The following is a 14,413-nucleotide window of genomic DNA, read 5'->3' on the forward strand; positions in this document are numbered from 1 at the left end:
CAAAACTGCCTTTCAGCTGCTTTTCAAGGAATGTTGACATCATGATTACTTCTACTAGAGTTCAAAGTCTAGTGCGAGTAAATAACACGGAAAGGCAAAAAGTGTTCATAATGAAATTTTAAAAACACCTTATATTCCCTCATTCTCTTATATTCTCTGCTCCCCTGATAGTTTTCATTATGTACACCAAATAACAGGAAAACGCTGGAGCTTCACATCTTGACGAATAGTTTGCACCTTTGACAAATAAATCTGGTCATATCTTTGGGTATGTGCTTATAGGAAAATGACTCCAGCTCAAGCATATGGGTCCCTGGAGACATTTCAGTTCTTTGAGCTTATCCACATGAAAGAAATCATGAAAAGGTGAAACTGGGTAGCATTTCCCCTTTTGTCCATTTTCAAAGAAGTTTTTGGTTTCCCAGGGCTTAAGATAACCGATTTTAATGTTCACGTTCATTTCCAGTCAATATGATTAATTAGAGCTCGCTCTGGGAAATCTGGGTTTCTGAGACTTGATCACTGCAAACCAGCATCCCACTAGGTCGTCACATCATCCAGGTTCTCATCAGCCCCAGAGGGGGATGGAGCATACTCTCTCATGAAACCCCAAAGGATGGTGAAATGCCAAGCCTCCCTATTCTCTGTGCCATGGACATTCTCAGAACTGCTTTTGTTCCCCCTGTAGAGGAGGGATGAGCCTTTGGAAACAAAGATCCTACTTCCAACTTTGTAAAACCATATGCCACATGTTAGTCATGGCTGTCAAAGGAATGACTACCATAAAGACATTCACCCAGCTTTTCTGTGAAGTTCACAGGCATTTACTCCTGCAGACTGCATCATACAGTCACATATTACACCATGTCTATGGAGAAGCACAATTATACACTTTCAAGGTGACAGTGTAAGGCAGAAAATCAAGGTCAGAACAGAATTTCGCACCCCTAGCCTGTTTGGGGACTGCCAGGTAAACAGGCTGTCTGCAAAGCACAACATGTTGATGACAGGCAGTCAACAACCCCAAGCCTTGTCGGTTCTAGAAGAGGATCAGAAGGAACCTACCGTGCTGTCCTTGGGGACTTTCATCTTCCATACGCCGCCCTTTGCATTACTCTCCTCTTCCCTGGGCCAAAGACCAACGTTTAAAGTTACACTCAGGACTAAGTGATTCTACATACATTTAGATTAAATATCTCTACATACATTTAGTTTAACAATAGACGACCTTAAAAACAAAATAGTTGGGCATTTTTCTTGTTTTTGTTTTTTATTTTTTATTATGGATACATAATAGTTGCACCTATTTATGGGGTATATCTGAATTTTTTTTTTTAAAGACTAGGTCTCACTCTGTCACCCAGGCTGGAGTGCAGTGGCATGATCATAGTTCACTGTAGCCTTGAACTCCTGGGCTCAAGCAATCCTCCCCACTCAGCCTCCCAAGCAACTGGGATTACAGGCATGTGCCATCACACCTGGCTAATTTTTAAATTTTTTTTTAGAGACAGGGTCTCCCTCACTTTGCTGCTCAGGCTCGTCTTGAACTCCTGGCCTCAAGCAATCCTCCCACCTTTGTCTCCCAAAGTGCTGGGATTACAGGCATGAGCCACCACATCTGGCCTACATGTGATATTTGGATACATGCATACAAGGTATAATGACTGAATCAGGGTATTTAGGATATCTATCCAACACCTCAAGTCTTTATCATTTCCTTGTGTTAGGAACATTCCAATTCCACTCTTAGTTATTTTGAAATACATAACAAATTATTGTTAACTATAGTTACCCTGTTGTGCTCCAAGACCTCATTTATTCTAACTGTATTTTTGTACCCATTAACGATCCTCTCTTTATCACCCCCGCAACTTCCCAGCCTCTGGTAACCATCATTCTACTCTCTTTCTCCATCAGTTCAGCTGTTTTTTTTTGTTTTGTTTTGTTTTGTTCTTTTAGCTCCGACATATGAATGAGAGCATGAGATATTTGTCTTTCCATGCCTGGTTTATCTCACTTAATATAATGTTCTCCAATTCCATCCATGTTGTTGCAAATGGCGGAATTTCATTTTTTTGATGGTTGAATACTGTTCCATGGTATACATGTACCATATTTTCTTTAGTCATTCATCTGTTGATGGACACTTGGGCTGATTCCATATCTTGGCTCTTGTGAATGGCACTGCAATAAACATGGAAGTGTAGATATCTCTTCGACATACTGATTTCCTTTCTTTGGGGTATATATCTGGCAGTGGGACTGCTGGATCATGTGACAATTCTACGTTTAGTCTTTTGAGGAACCTCCATACTGTTCTCCATAGTTGACTGTGCTAATCAACAGTGTACGAGGGCTCCCCTTTCTCCACATCCTCACCAGCATTGCTGTCTTTTGGATAAAAGCCATTTTAACAGGGGTAAGATTGGGCATTTTTCAATAAACTCTTCCTCAGTCCTTTTGTTGGAAACAGAAGCAGATGAATGCAAAAGGAAGGAGCTAGGGATGGAGAGGCAAGAAAGTGGCATTCAGTGGCTCCATGGGCAGGGAAGGTGATAGGACTTGAGATCCTCATCCTCAAAGGGCTGGTGCAGACAGGCCTGCTTGACTCTGGGGATGGACAACGAATACAACCGCTTCATACAAGGGAAGGCCCTGACACTTCAAAGTCATAGTCATGACATTGTCTCATGTGATTCTCCTATCAACCATGTATCAAGGCCTCATAGGTATCCCTGTAAAGGACACCTGCTGTGTGTCACTGTTTAGTATCTGCTCCCTTTCTGGTAAGAGCATCCCAGTTTCCCCCTAAAGAGCCACCTGCCCCCTACTCTTCTGTGAGATCCACTCAGGCAGGGTTGACTCCACGTCCTAGCTTCAAAGATGGGCTTCTGACTCAGGCTAGCCTATGAGAGTACTGCCTCTTCCTAGTCTTTGTGATTGGCCAGAAATTGAAAGGGGAATCCAAAGTGAGACAATGAGAGCCAGCCCTGAGATTTTATCTGGGCTGCTGAGTACTGACATTAGTAAACTTGCAGGGTGTAAGACCACAGCATACGAAGGCCACTTTGCCACCTCAGATGGGAGAAAATAAAACCGAAAATTAAACCAATGTAGAATAAAGCAGAATAATTCTGGTGGGGACCATCAGATTCCTGATAACACTGGAGCCGGATCTGCCAGAAATTACCCCTACCAGTGAACTTCCTAGTCACAGGTTAAAAACATATTCAATTTTTTTTTGCTCAAATTAGGTTTCTGGTGGCTGGGCCTGGCGGCTCATGCCTGTAATCCCAGCACTTTGGAAAGCTGAGACGCACAGATCGCTTGAGCCCAGGAGTTCAAGACCAGCCTGGGCAACAAGGTGAAACCCCATCTCGACCCAAAATAAAAAATTAGTTGGGGGTGGTGGCATGCACCTGTAGTCTCAGCTACTTGGGAGGCTGAGGCGGGAGGTTCACCTGAGCCTGGGAGGTCAAGGCTGTGGTGAGCTGTGATGGTGCCACTGTGCTCCAGCCTGGGTGATAGAGTAAAACCCGGTCTCAAAAAAAAAAAAAAAAAAGAAACCAACCGAACAACAACAGTAACAAAAAACCCACACAAAAAAATTAGGTTTCTGTCATTTGCCACTACTCAAGATGAGACACATTTACATTTTATTAATGAGTAAATAATGCAGAAAGACTGAATGACAGGACATAAGGATTTATTACTAATTGGGACTCCAGCTTGGGCAAACTAACTTACTGTCCATCTTCATCACTACATCAAGCTATTAAAGAAGGAGGACACTTAGCCCCAGACCCTGGGTCATGATTGGTATCATAGACTTTCTATGTTGTCCATGTGAGACACACATCTCAGGTGATATGATATTTTATGAGGTTCACAAACATTTCCCTCCCACCTTGACCTTAAATTACACGTTAGACACTTACCAAAGTGGTCGCCTCTCTCCTCTCATTAAATGATAACTGCATCTCAAAGGCAGGCTAGTCACAGGAGGGATATTATTGTATACACTCCAGAATATCTTTAAAAGAAAAACAAACACTTTGTTTAATATACCCAGTATCGATTTATTATGCTGCTAGATTATCAAATTAGTGCATTAAAGAAAAATTTTGATTCTCATTGTTTTATCCATTCAGAATAGGTTTTTCTCAGTATCCCTTCTAATTCTCTGCTAGAAAATGTAATATAACATTAAAGAATGCTAGGTTTGGTGGCTCACACTTGTAATCCCAGCACTTTGGGAGGCCGAGGCAGGTGGATCACTTGAGCCCAGGAGTTCGAGACCAGCCTGGGCAATGTGGCGAGATCCCATCTCTACAAAAAATACAAAAAATTAGCTTGGCATGGTGGCACACGCCTGTAGTCCCAGCTACCCAGGAGGTTGAGGTGGGAGGATAGCTTGAGCCTGGGAAGTCAAGGCTGCAGGTGAGCTAAGATGGCACCACTGCATTCCAACTTGGGCAACAGGAGTGAGACTCTGCCTCAAAAAAACAAAAACAAAAACACAACAAGAAGCAGAAAAGATGTTCCTTGCTGATGCTGTGCCAAGTTCTATGTTTCAAGAAGCTATGGTTATTAAGCAAACATTCCTAAGCAACATGTCTACACATAAAACTGGAAAGCACTTTGCTAATGATTTTTCTGACAGCTAGGTAGTATCTACTAAAGTCTTTAGTACTGAATATATGTACTGAACATATTTGTAACTATCTTGTTAACAGACCCTGTCTTCAACATGGTGAAACCCCATCTCTACTAAAAATACAAAAAAGTAGCCAGGCGTGGTGGCAGACGCCTGTAATCCCAGCTACTCGGGAGGCTGAGGCAGGAGAATCACTTGAACCCGGGACGCGGAGGTTGCAGTGAGCCGAGGTCACACTATTGTACTCCAGCCTGGCCAACAGGGCAAGACTCCGTTTTAAAAAAAAAAAAAGACCCTGTCTTCTCTCTAAGTCTGTGATGCTACGGCTTGGGAGTTGAGGGATAAAGGAGATGGCAAAGAGAAACCACCTTAGACACTCTGTTTGCCCCTTATCTCTCCCCTGCTAAAGGAACAGGGAACAGCTCAGATGCTGAAGCAACAAGCTGCGCAAGATACACAGTGTTATGGACTGCACGTCTGTGTCTTCCCCAAATTCATATGCTGAAACTCTAACTACCAATAGGATGGTGTTAGCAGATGGAGCCTCTGGGAGGTAATCAGGTCATGAGGGTATAGCCACCATGACAGGCTTGGGTTCCCTGTGAGAAGATGAAGAGAGCCGGCCCTCCCTCTGCCGTGTGAAGACACAAGGAAAGGATGGCCATGCACAAACCAGGAAGAGGGCCCTCACCTTGGTGTGCCCATGCTCACACCCTAATTTCAGACTTCCAGACTCTAGAACTGTGAGAAAAAAGGGTTTGTTGTATAAATTTAAAAAACTGCCCAGTCTATGGTATTTGGTTATAGTAGCCTGAACTAAGACACAGGGCAACTGGTAAACAGAAATAGATTATACAAAAATAATAAAGTAATAGAAAAACAGGAAGTCTTGGCAAAGACTGGAGCTGTTCTCTGTGCCAGGCTTTGTTCTATGAACATTTACATGTTTATGCAATTTATCCTAATGACAGTCTTAGGAGGAGGTATGATTATTATCCTTTTTTTTAAAGATAAGGACATCAGGCAGAGATGAACCTGCCCAAGAGTCACTGTTTGGTATGACCATTAGGATTAGGACAAGGATTGAGGCTATGAAGAAGAAAATGCTTCCCCATTTGTTTGGAGTAGGTCATAGAATTACTATGCTATGAATGCTATGCACCGAATTACTGTGCAAATAAGAAATATTGTTCTGTGTGGTGAGGTAAGCATAGGGTGATCATCTGGGTCTCCCAGTAGGTCTGAGGAAAGCAGCACAAGTAAAAGAGCAATTAGAAAAATCAATCCTAGGGCTCATGAATTGAGTCACATGGGTGGAATGGAATTTTATCTATGTTGAATGATAATCCTGCTGGGTTGTTCAAGCCTGTTTTGCGTTAAAAAAATAATAACACTGAATTAACTGCAAAGGTGGCAATGATGAACTCTAAGATCAAACTGAAGACAAAAAACTACAGGATGATAGATGTATTAACTGAGAATCCACCTTGGCTCCCTCCTACTAAAACGGTGCTAGTGTAGGGAGGAGCTAAAAGCTACTGTAATAACAGTAGCTCCTCAAACACACATCTCTCTTTATGGAGGTACCTATCCCATAAATGCTTTGCTATTTGTACAAATAAGACTATTCCAATATTTCAGACTGTCTGCGGTATGAGGGTGGGTAGGTAGGGCTGGAATCTGAATCCAGACAATTTGATTCCCAAACCTCTGTTCCTAACTACTCAGCTATTTTCTTTTAAGATATTACTATATGTTTTTGACACATCTTTCTCCAATCTTAGCAGCCAGGAATGAGGTCATGAAGCCACAGAAAGAGGGACACATGTTGAAGATGTTTTCCCATCAGTAAGATGCCCATAATTCCCAAGAGGCTGGTGGTTGTCAACTCCAGCCTGAGAACCCAGTTATGATGTGGCAATGTCCTCTGTAGAATTTATGCACAAAATAACATTAAGATGAAAACTCCTGCCTAAGGTAAAAACCAAGAGGACTTTGGTGCTGGCAAACTTCAAGTCTCCTCAAAGGCATCACAAACCAAAGTTCCTGCCGTCAAGCCCCTGTCAAAAGTTGTCAAAGCTTGACTTTTTAACCTAGTACTTGAAGCGCATTGAAAAAATACAACAAAACACCTCTTCCATTTCAAAGATCAGAAAAACACTAAAGATCGTGCTAAGGATTGGAGCTTTAGAAGCTTCTCTTGAAAATAAAAACAGACAACTGATTCTGCTCGGCTTGGCAAATTTGACAGGAAGAGATTACAGCCCAAGAAGATCAGTGATAGACTTAACATATTCATTAAAGCACGTATTTGTACATTTGTGCTGAGCGTAAAATAGGAGCAAAATATCCGGTCACACCATAAAAAAAAAAAAAAAAAAAAAAAAGCCCTTTTTAAAAAACATGTGTCATTGAACTGGTCTGTTTCCCTGTTGCAAACCTCATCCGATGTGTAGAATATTTGTGAAGTATGTCTGCTGGTGAAATACCTACAGGAAGGAATCTACCATTATTCAGCTGCTGAAAATCTCTTCCACCCTTGCAGAAGTGAAAGGTCTGCTACAGTGGAAGCCTGGTAATTCGAGATTATACTCTCTGTAACACATCTTGAAAATGGAAACACTTAAATTTGACTATACATAAAATCTTGCAAATAGATTTCAAAAGCCATTAGGCTTATAATTAATTTTGTTGGACTTCCAAATCGAAGATTGCAGTAAAAGTAAAACTAAGCACAATGTTTATTAATGATGGTTAAATGCTTTTTTTCCCCAAAAGCCTTGAGAATCACCCTAGGACTAGGAGAGGTATAAAAGTTGAACATCTTTCATTCAGTCAACATCTGTGACCATCAGTTGTGAACAGGGCACAGTGAAGAGTCCTTGGGGAACTGAGCTGAATGCAGGAGGGTCAGCTTTTGACCACAGCAATCCACTCCTTGGGAGGTATGTTCTAGAACACCAATCTGGCACCTCTCCTTGAGAAACTGAGGCAAGGAAGACACCTGTCCAATGGAGTCTAATACCTGGATTTAAGACCTAGGTTCTCAGGATAACCTTCACAGGTCATGTAGCCCTTGAAACCCAAGTTGCCTCCTCTGTATAAGGATACAGCTACTTCATTGGAAAACGTAATGACGAAATACAAAGTGAAAGCACCTTGCAAGGCCTAAGGAAGGAAGCAAAGTATGGTTAGACCCATTAATATGCTGACCACTTGATAAATCCCCAATCTATTAGTACTGGATTGGAGCAACTATGTCCCACCTGACAGTCTTCTGCCAAATAGATAATCATTCATTACCAAGAAAACTGGCGAATTTCCTCCTCAATTTCCTACTGGAATGTTCTGAAGAAAAATAATGCACTTGGAAATTCCTCAGAAGAAAAAATGTCATGTGTTGACAGACAACAAAGTGGTATGTCTGTTTTGTAAAACAAACCAGAAACAAAACCACCCAGCCAACACACCTCAAAAAAAAAAAAAAAAAAAAAAAAAAAAATACAGGATTTATTCCAGGTTGTGGCATGTGTAGCAGGAGAGTATTTTCAAAAAAATAAAACAAATATTTTTGCTCATTAGGTATTACTAGTTGCCTGGGGTTTCCCACCAACTGAATCAGTGGTATTTATGGGCAGGGCCAATAGGCATCTGAACCAAATAGGCAACTGAAGAGTTTAATGAATATTTTTAACTCACAGCAGACACAAAGGCTCAAAGCAGAGTGCTTCTGATTTACAAGAGCTAGGTACCTGAGAGAGAAATGGGTTTTCCTTTGAATTCCAAAAAGGACTTGATTTAAAGAGATAGCCCAAGTGTGGAGTTGTGATCATAGAGTAAACGAGAAGTGATAGGATGTGAGGGTAATTTCCCACCACATAGAAAGTCAGTTAGTAAAAAACCAACTCTGAGTTGGGGAGTTAAAAGCTTGGAGTGAGAGGAGAGTGAGGTTAAAACCCTGAAAGGATGGGAGAGAGCCCCACGCAAAGTTTGGGGATGCCTAGAGCAGAGCAGTGTGGAACCCGCTTTCTGGTACAGCCCAAGAGGCTCCAAGACTCCCAGAAAAGGCCCTCATTCCTACAGTGCTGAGCAACATGGCGGTCAGGTCTGAGAACAGCTGTGAAGGCAGGAGGGGTTATTTTTGCCGGGAGGGCCTGCCACAACCTTATAGGTTCCCCTCATTCTGGTGGGGTAGGGGGAAGGCAGACAACATTTCCTAAATCTCCAATCTGGAGCTTGAAATTGCTACAAAGCCTACAGACAGCAGGGCCTGGGGTCTGGACGTGCGTGTACATAGCAGGGGTCTTCATGACATGAGGTTACAGCAGGGCCAGAGGCGGTGGGCATGGCCCAAGGTCAGGAGGGGTCAGGGATATTTCTGCCTATGCCTGTTCATTTGGAGAAGGAGAAGAGGGTGGTCATTTTCCCCAAAAGAGACTTAAATTGGAAGAGACCCAGTTTCACAGTTGAAGTGACTAAATTACTTTTAATTAACAAGGTCAAATCTCGCCCCACCCCAATACACAGACACAATGGCCTCCACTGAGAATGTGGAGGAACACGAGCAATTTAACTTCAGTTATATTTCTTCATAACTGGATTGTAGCTATAGATGTTGATCCTATTATGCATATAATGAATAAACTAAATGATGGATAAAGAATCTTGTTATACTTGATTCGAAGTCTGCGCTAGACAGAACTATGAAGTGGACCTGGCTGCAGGTCCTTCTCTTTCTCTCTTTTCAGTGTTGGCTTTCTTCCTCTCTCCCCTCAGGCCCCTCCCTTCTCCCAAGGGGTTCACTCCAGGTCAATTCTATTGCAAGACACCACCCACCATGGGCTGTCCTGCTGTGTCCAGGGCAGTAAGTACTGGGAATCAATCTTTCCATCATCCTCCATGATCAATACTGACCTAGAAAACCTCTTCTTCTGAACGAAGAGCCCTCATTTCCCAAGGGTTTGGAAAGCAAGCTGCAGCCCTAACTTAATGATCCATAACTGCACAACTCCACAGTCAGGAGGCTTGAAATGAAACGAAGTCTTGATATTATCGACAGTACACAGGATAAGTTTGGCACATGCAGGGGAAACATTTTCTTAATTTCAATAGGTTATATATACCCTTTATGAAGACTTTGTTGATGATAAACGATGCTGAATTTCCACTTATAGAGGAAATATGGTTTCTGTTTTATGCAAATTTAAATGAGAAGTCAATTTATAAGAAATACCGGGTAGAATATACAAGTGAGATTAAGTGTGGCAAAATCTTGAAGGTGATAACTTCAGATAACTGAGGTTCGAGACAGAGTGCTGTACAGGAATGAGTTTTCAGGGCTGGGATTTTTAGTCTTATAGCAGGTAAGGCCGAAATAAACTGGACACGGGAGACTTCTCTTGCAAATCACACCTGGCAGGTAGCTCTTCATTCTCCAACAGGTAAAATAAGGCTTGTTCAAAAGCCGTGTTCTATTCTTTTTTCCCTCTAGAGGTGTGGGTCTTGTCATGTTGCCCAGGCTGAACTCGAACTCCTAGGCTCACGCAATCCTCCCACCTCAGCTTCCTGAGTAGCTGGGATCACAGGCATGAGCCAATGCACCTGGCTAAAAGCCATTTTCTATTCTGCACTGCAACCCCTGAGGATGCAAAACCACATGAGAACTGTGGAAAATTTGGACAGGTTCACAAAAGAGTAAGAGAATCAATAAGCATCTGGAAAACATGCCTAGATGTAAAATGGAATTTTCCAAGAAAGGCAGGAAAGTAGAAATGAATTTAACTCCAGGCAGAATTATTGTTGGGTATGATCAAAGTGTCCTCAGCAGGGGTTCCCAGGTCCTTTGGAGGCTGAGCCTCCCCGACTCCTCAATCAGGGGGAGTAAAAGAAAGAGAACTGAACTGGAAGTGGAGGGAGTTCCAGTCCTAGAGACATGGCATGATTGGCTCTTTCCACTGAATATTTGGGCCACTTATCTCCAGCCTCAGGCTCCTCAGCTAATAGATGGGGTGACAATTCCTCTCCCAAACCCATCTACTTTGATTTGCTAAAGGGCCTCAAAGTGTAAAAAGACACATATGTCTTTAATAAGGCAATCATTAATATCACATGATTTTTACCATCTAAACACATGTGGGAGGAAAATATAGACATAATTGGAGAAGCGGTTTTTTTAGTGCTAATGGAGTGAGAATAATCTCAGCACTTTGAGAGGTCAAGGAAGGAACACAGCTTGAGGTCAGAAATTCGAGACTAGACTGAGCAACATAGCAAGACCCCATCTCTACAAAAAAATAACATAATTTAGCTGGGTGTGGTAGCACATGGCTGTAGTCCTAGATACTTGGGAGGAAGATGGGGTGGGAGGATCTCTTGAGAGCAGGAGTTTGAGGCTGCAGTGAGCTATGATTGCACCACTGCACTCCTGCCTGGGTGACAGAGTGAGACTCTGCTTCTGAAGAAAAAATAATTAATATACAATCCTAGAATAAATTAAAAAAACAGTGGGACAAAAGCATATCCTCAAATGACTTGCAAGATAATATCCTGGCCAGCTCTTAAATACTAAGGACAATTGATTAGATGTTAAGGACACTCGCAGGCTGAAATCTCAAAAGTTATTGATAAGTTAAGTATCTTCACATACACCTGTTAGTGGTGGTGCAATCCAGAGTATAATCACTTGAAATAAATAATCTAGAAGCAGTGGTGTATAGTTTTCTGATATAAAATATGACTGAAGAAAGCATAAAAAGATATCTCAGTAGAAGTAGACAAATTATGGCAGATGATTGGGTACTTAACTATGGCTTTTTACGTCATTGTGTCATTTAAGTCTCATGACAGCATGATAAAATTACCATCACAATTATTCCCATCTTACAGATGAGTAAAATGAGATTCAGACAGGTTATATAACTTGTCCAAGCTAGAAAGTGTCACATATGAGATATCAACCAAGGCACTGTGACTACCCTAACCAGATAACTGATAGAGCTGAGGGACAGAATCCAGTAACACTTAAGTAAAAGCCGGCCACATCTGAGGACTAAGTGCCAAGCATCACTAAGAACTATATACCTATCTTATCTAACTTTCACTCAACCTTAGGGAGTAGGCACTAACATTACCTCAGTTTTACAGATGAGAAACCGAGGGAGCACAGACAGCTGAGAGAGAAAGGACTTTCCTGATCCTTAAGGCAGTGTTTATCAGCCATTTTTTCACTGTTGCTCCCTTAGGCCCTAAAAGAGCCCTTTATCCTAATCACCTATGACAAAATTTTAATATCACAGAGATACCATATATGTTTATGGACTGCACGGACATCTATGCTTTGCACATAAAAAGAGCGAGATTTGTTCACTGATGTACTTCCTCTGCAAGAATCAACTTTGGCCCCCGCTGAGAATGTGCAGCCTACAGAATCCTTACAGGAAAGTGGTTCATTTATTAACTTCTAATTCATTCTTTTTTTTTTTTTTTGAGAGTGTGTACATGTAAGAGACAGAGTCTCACTCTGTCACCCAGGCTGGAGGGCAGCACAATCTCAGCTCACTGCAACCTCCACCTCCCGGGTTAAAGCGATTCTCCTGTCTCGGCCTCCCCAGTAGCTGGGACTACGGGCGTGTGTCACCACTCCAGGCTAATTTTTGTATTTTTAGTAGAGACAGGGTTTCACCATGTTGCTCAGGCTGGTCTTGAACTCCTGAACTCAAGTGATCCGCCCGCCTCGGCCTCCCAAAGTGTGGGGATTACAGGCGTAAGCCACCATGCTCAGCCTCATTCATTCATTCAATTCTTCAATATTCATTGAGTGCAAAGGACCAGACACAATAATATGGTACTGCATGATTCCATTCACATAAAGTTCAATAACAGAATGAATGTAATGTGGTAGAAATGAGAACAGTGGTTGCTTTGGGGGATGGAGGCTGGAAAGGGCACAAAGAGACTTTCTGGTGTATGGGAAAGATTTTTTTTTGTCTTGATCTGCATGATGGTTGTACATACGTACCCTTGTCAAAAGTTATACTTAAGAAATCTACATTTACTGTATACAAATTATATCCCAATAAAGTAGTTTTAAAGAAAGTATTTCCTAGTATGTGCCTGCCCGGGTGCTTTAAATTGCTCCCTGAAGACCCTAAAATGCTGTGGATTCAAGGGCTCTACCAAATACTCTGGGTTATCTCGCAGGGTCAGGAAAACCAAGCCAATCCCCTCATCTGACTAGTGTCAGCCCTGGAATCTCTTACATAGCCCTGATGATCTAATGTCATGTGGATTGGGAAAAGTCTAATGAGACTCTGAGAGCCTTTACATGAGGACAGGCCTTCAAATCAAGCGCTCTGAGGATTATAAAATAGCTGCTGGGAAAAGGTCACAGAAGTCCCTAAATCCACAGAAGAGGAGACGTGCAGGGAGGCCTCCCAGATTCTGAACACGTTGATGTCTCTGGACAGTGGTCCTCGCGCTGCCTTGCGGTGCCGTCTGTACTTGGCACTGCACAGCAGCACTGCTGCTCTGCTTCCCACACGTTTATGTCACTTCCCCAACTACACCAGAAATGGCCCACAGTCAGGACAGTGTCTTCACACCCGGCTCACTGCCCTTGGTAGCCACACACAGCACCTTACAATCAGATTTCTGGGACTTCGTAATTATGCATGCCAACTTTTTTGAACCAGTTTGAACCAGATACTGGGACCACAGCCTGAAAAAAAATGGATCTCTGTGCTACTTCTGCATGTAAGAGGCTGCCTAAGAGACACAATTTAGATGCTGATCTATTGGAATTTCTAAGACATTAAAAGATTTAGGGATACAACAGGAAAGCTATTTAAAATCTGTCCCTTCTAGAAAATTCATGGACATACGGTCAATGCAACTCTGAAGCAGCCTCAAAAGCCTTATTCTACCTGCACCAACCCATTAAACTAGAAGATAGGAGAAACTGGATAGAATCTGCTATTGAAGAAAATAGAAATGGGATCAATTAAATCAATCAGGTTTTGTCTTTTTTGAGACAAGGTCTTGCTCTGTTGCCCAGGCTGGAGTGCAGTGGTGTGAATATAGCTCACTGCAGTGTTGAAATCCTGGGCTCAAGTGATCACTGTGCCTCAGCCTCCCAAGCAGCTGGGACCACAGGTGTGTGCCACCACGCCCAGTTAATTCTGAAGGAAATTATTTGTAGAGATGGGGGTCTATGTTGCCCAGGCTGCTCTGGAACTCCTAGGCTCAAGCAATCCTCCCACCTCAGCCTCCCAAACTCCTGGGATTTCAGGCGTGAGCCACTGTGCCTGGCCAGTTGTGTTTTTTCAGTTGTGTTTTTCCAACTCCACCATCAGAGTTAGATAGAGAAAGAACTAATAGAACTAAGAGCTTGCACTCATTAAGAATCTGCTACGTATTAGGTATTCCACTAAGCATGGCATAAACATAATCTTATTCAATCTTCACAGTAACCCATGGAGGTAGGTGCTACCATTAGACCAATTTTACAGAGATGAAAGGGGTTGATCCATGCCTAATTTAGGATGATGGAACTGTGAAGTGAAGTAGGAAACCAAGCAGAGACTCTCCATCTTCATGCTCCACACTATCCTGCTCTCCCTATGTGACCTCTAAACCTTTAATAGCCCTGCAGGGAAGGCGCCACTGCCTCTCACTGATGGGGAACAGAGGCACAGCAAGGCAGTGGCAGAACTGGAGTTTGAACAGGAACACAGATAAAGATCTTAAAAACCTTTCCTC

At 42.4% G+C, this 14,413-nt stretch overlaps 1 protein-coding gene across 15 annotated transcripts in view; it reads right to left on the reverse strand.

Annotated features, from left to right (window-relative positions):
• The window catches only part of EIF4E3 (eukaryotic translation initiation factor 4E family member 3), a 133,381-nt gene that overhangs the window by 75,260 nt on the left and 43,708 nt on the right, over window positions 1–14,413 (reverse strand). For all 15 annotated transcript variants that reach the window (XR_012431356.1, XM_074032725.1, XM_074032726.1 and 12 more), the window contains 2 exons: window positions 3,939–4,033; window positions 1,066–1,126 (listed from right to left, as the gene is read on the reverse strand). Coding sequence is in view for 14 of the 15 variants with exons in the window: in XM_065539498.2 (XP_065395570.1) it covers window positions 1,066–1,126; window positions 3,939–4,033 (156 nt within the window). In the remaining variant the exon portion in view is untranslated. The remainder of the gene's footprint in view (window positions 1–1,065; window positions 1,127–3,938; window positions 4,034–14,413) is intronic.

The sequence above is a fragment of the Macaca fascicularis genome, chromosome 2 (genome assembly GCF_037993035.2).
Source record: "Macaca fascicularis isolate 582-1 chromosome 2, T2T-MFA8v1.1".
Taxonomy (NCBI): Eukaryota; Metazoa; Chordata; class Mammalia; order Primates; family Cercopithecidae; genus Macaca; species Macaca fascicularis.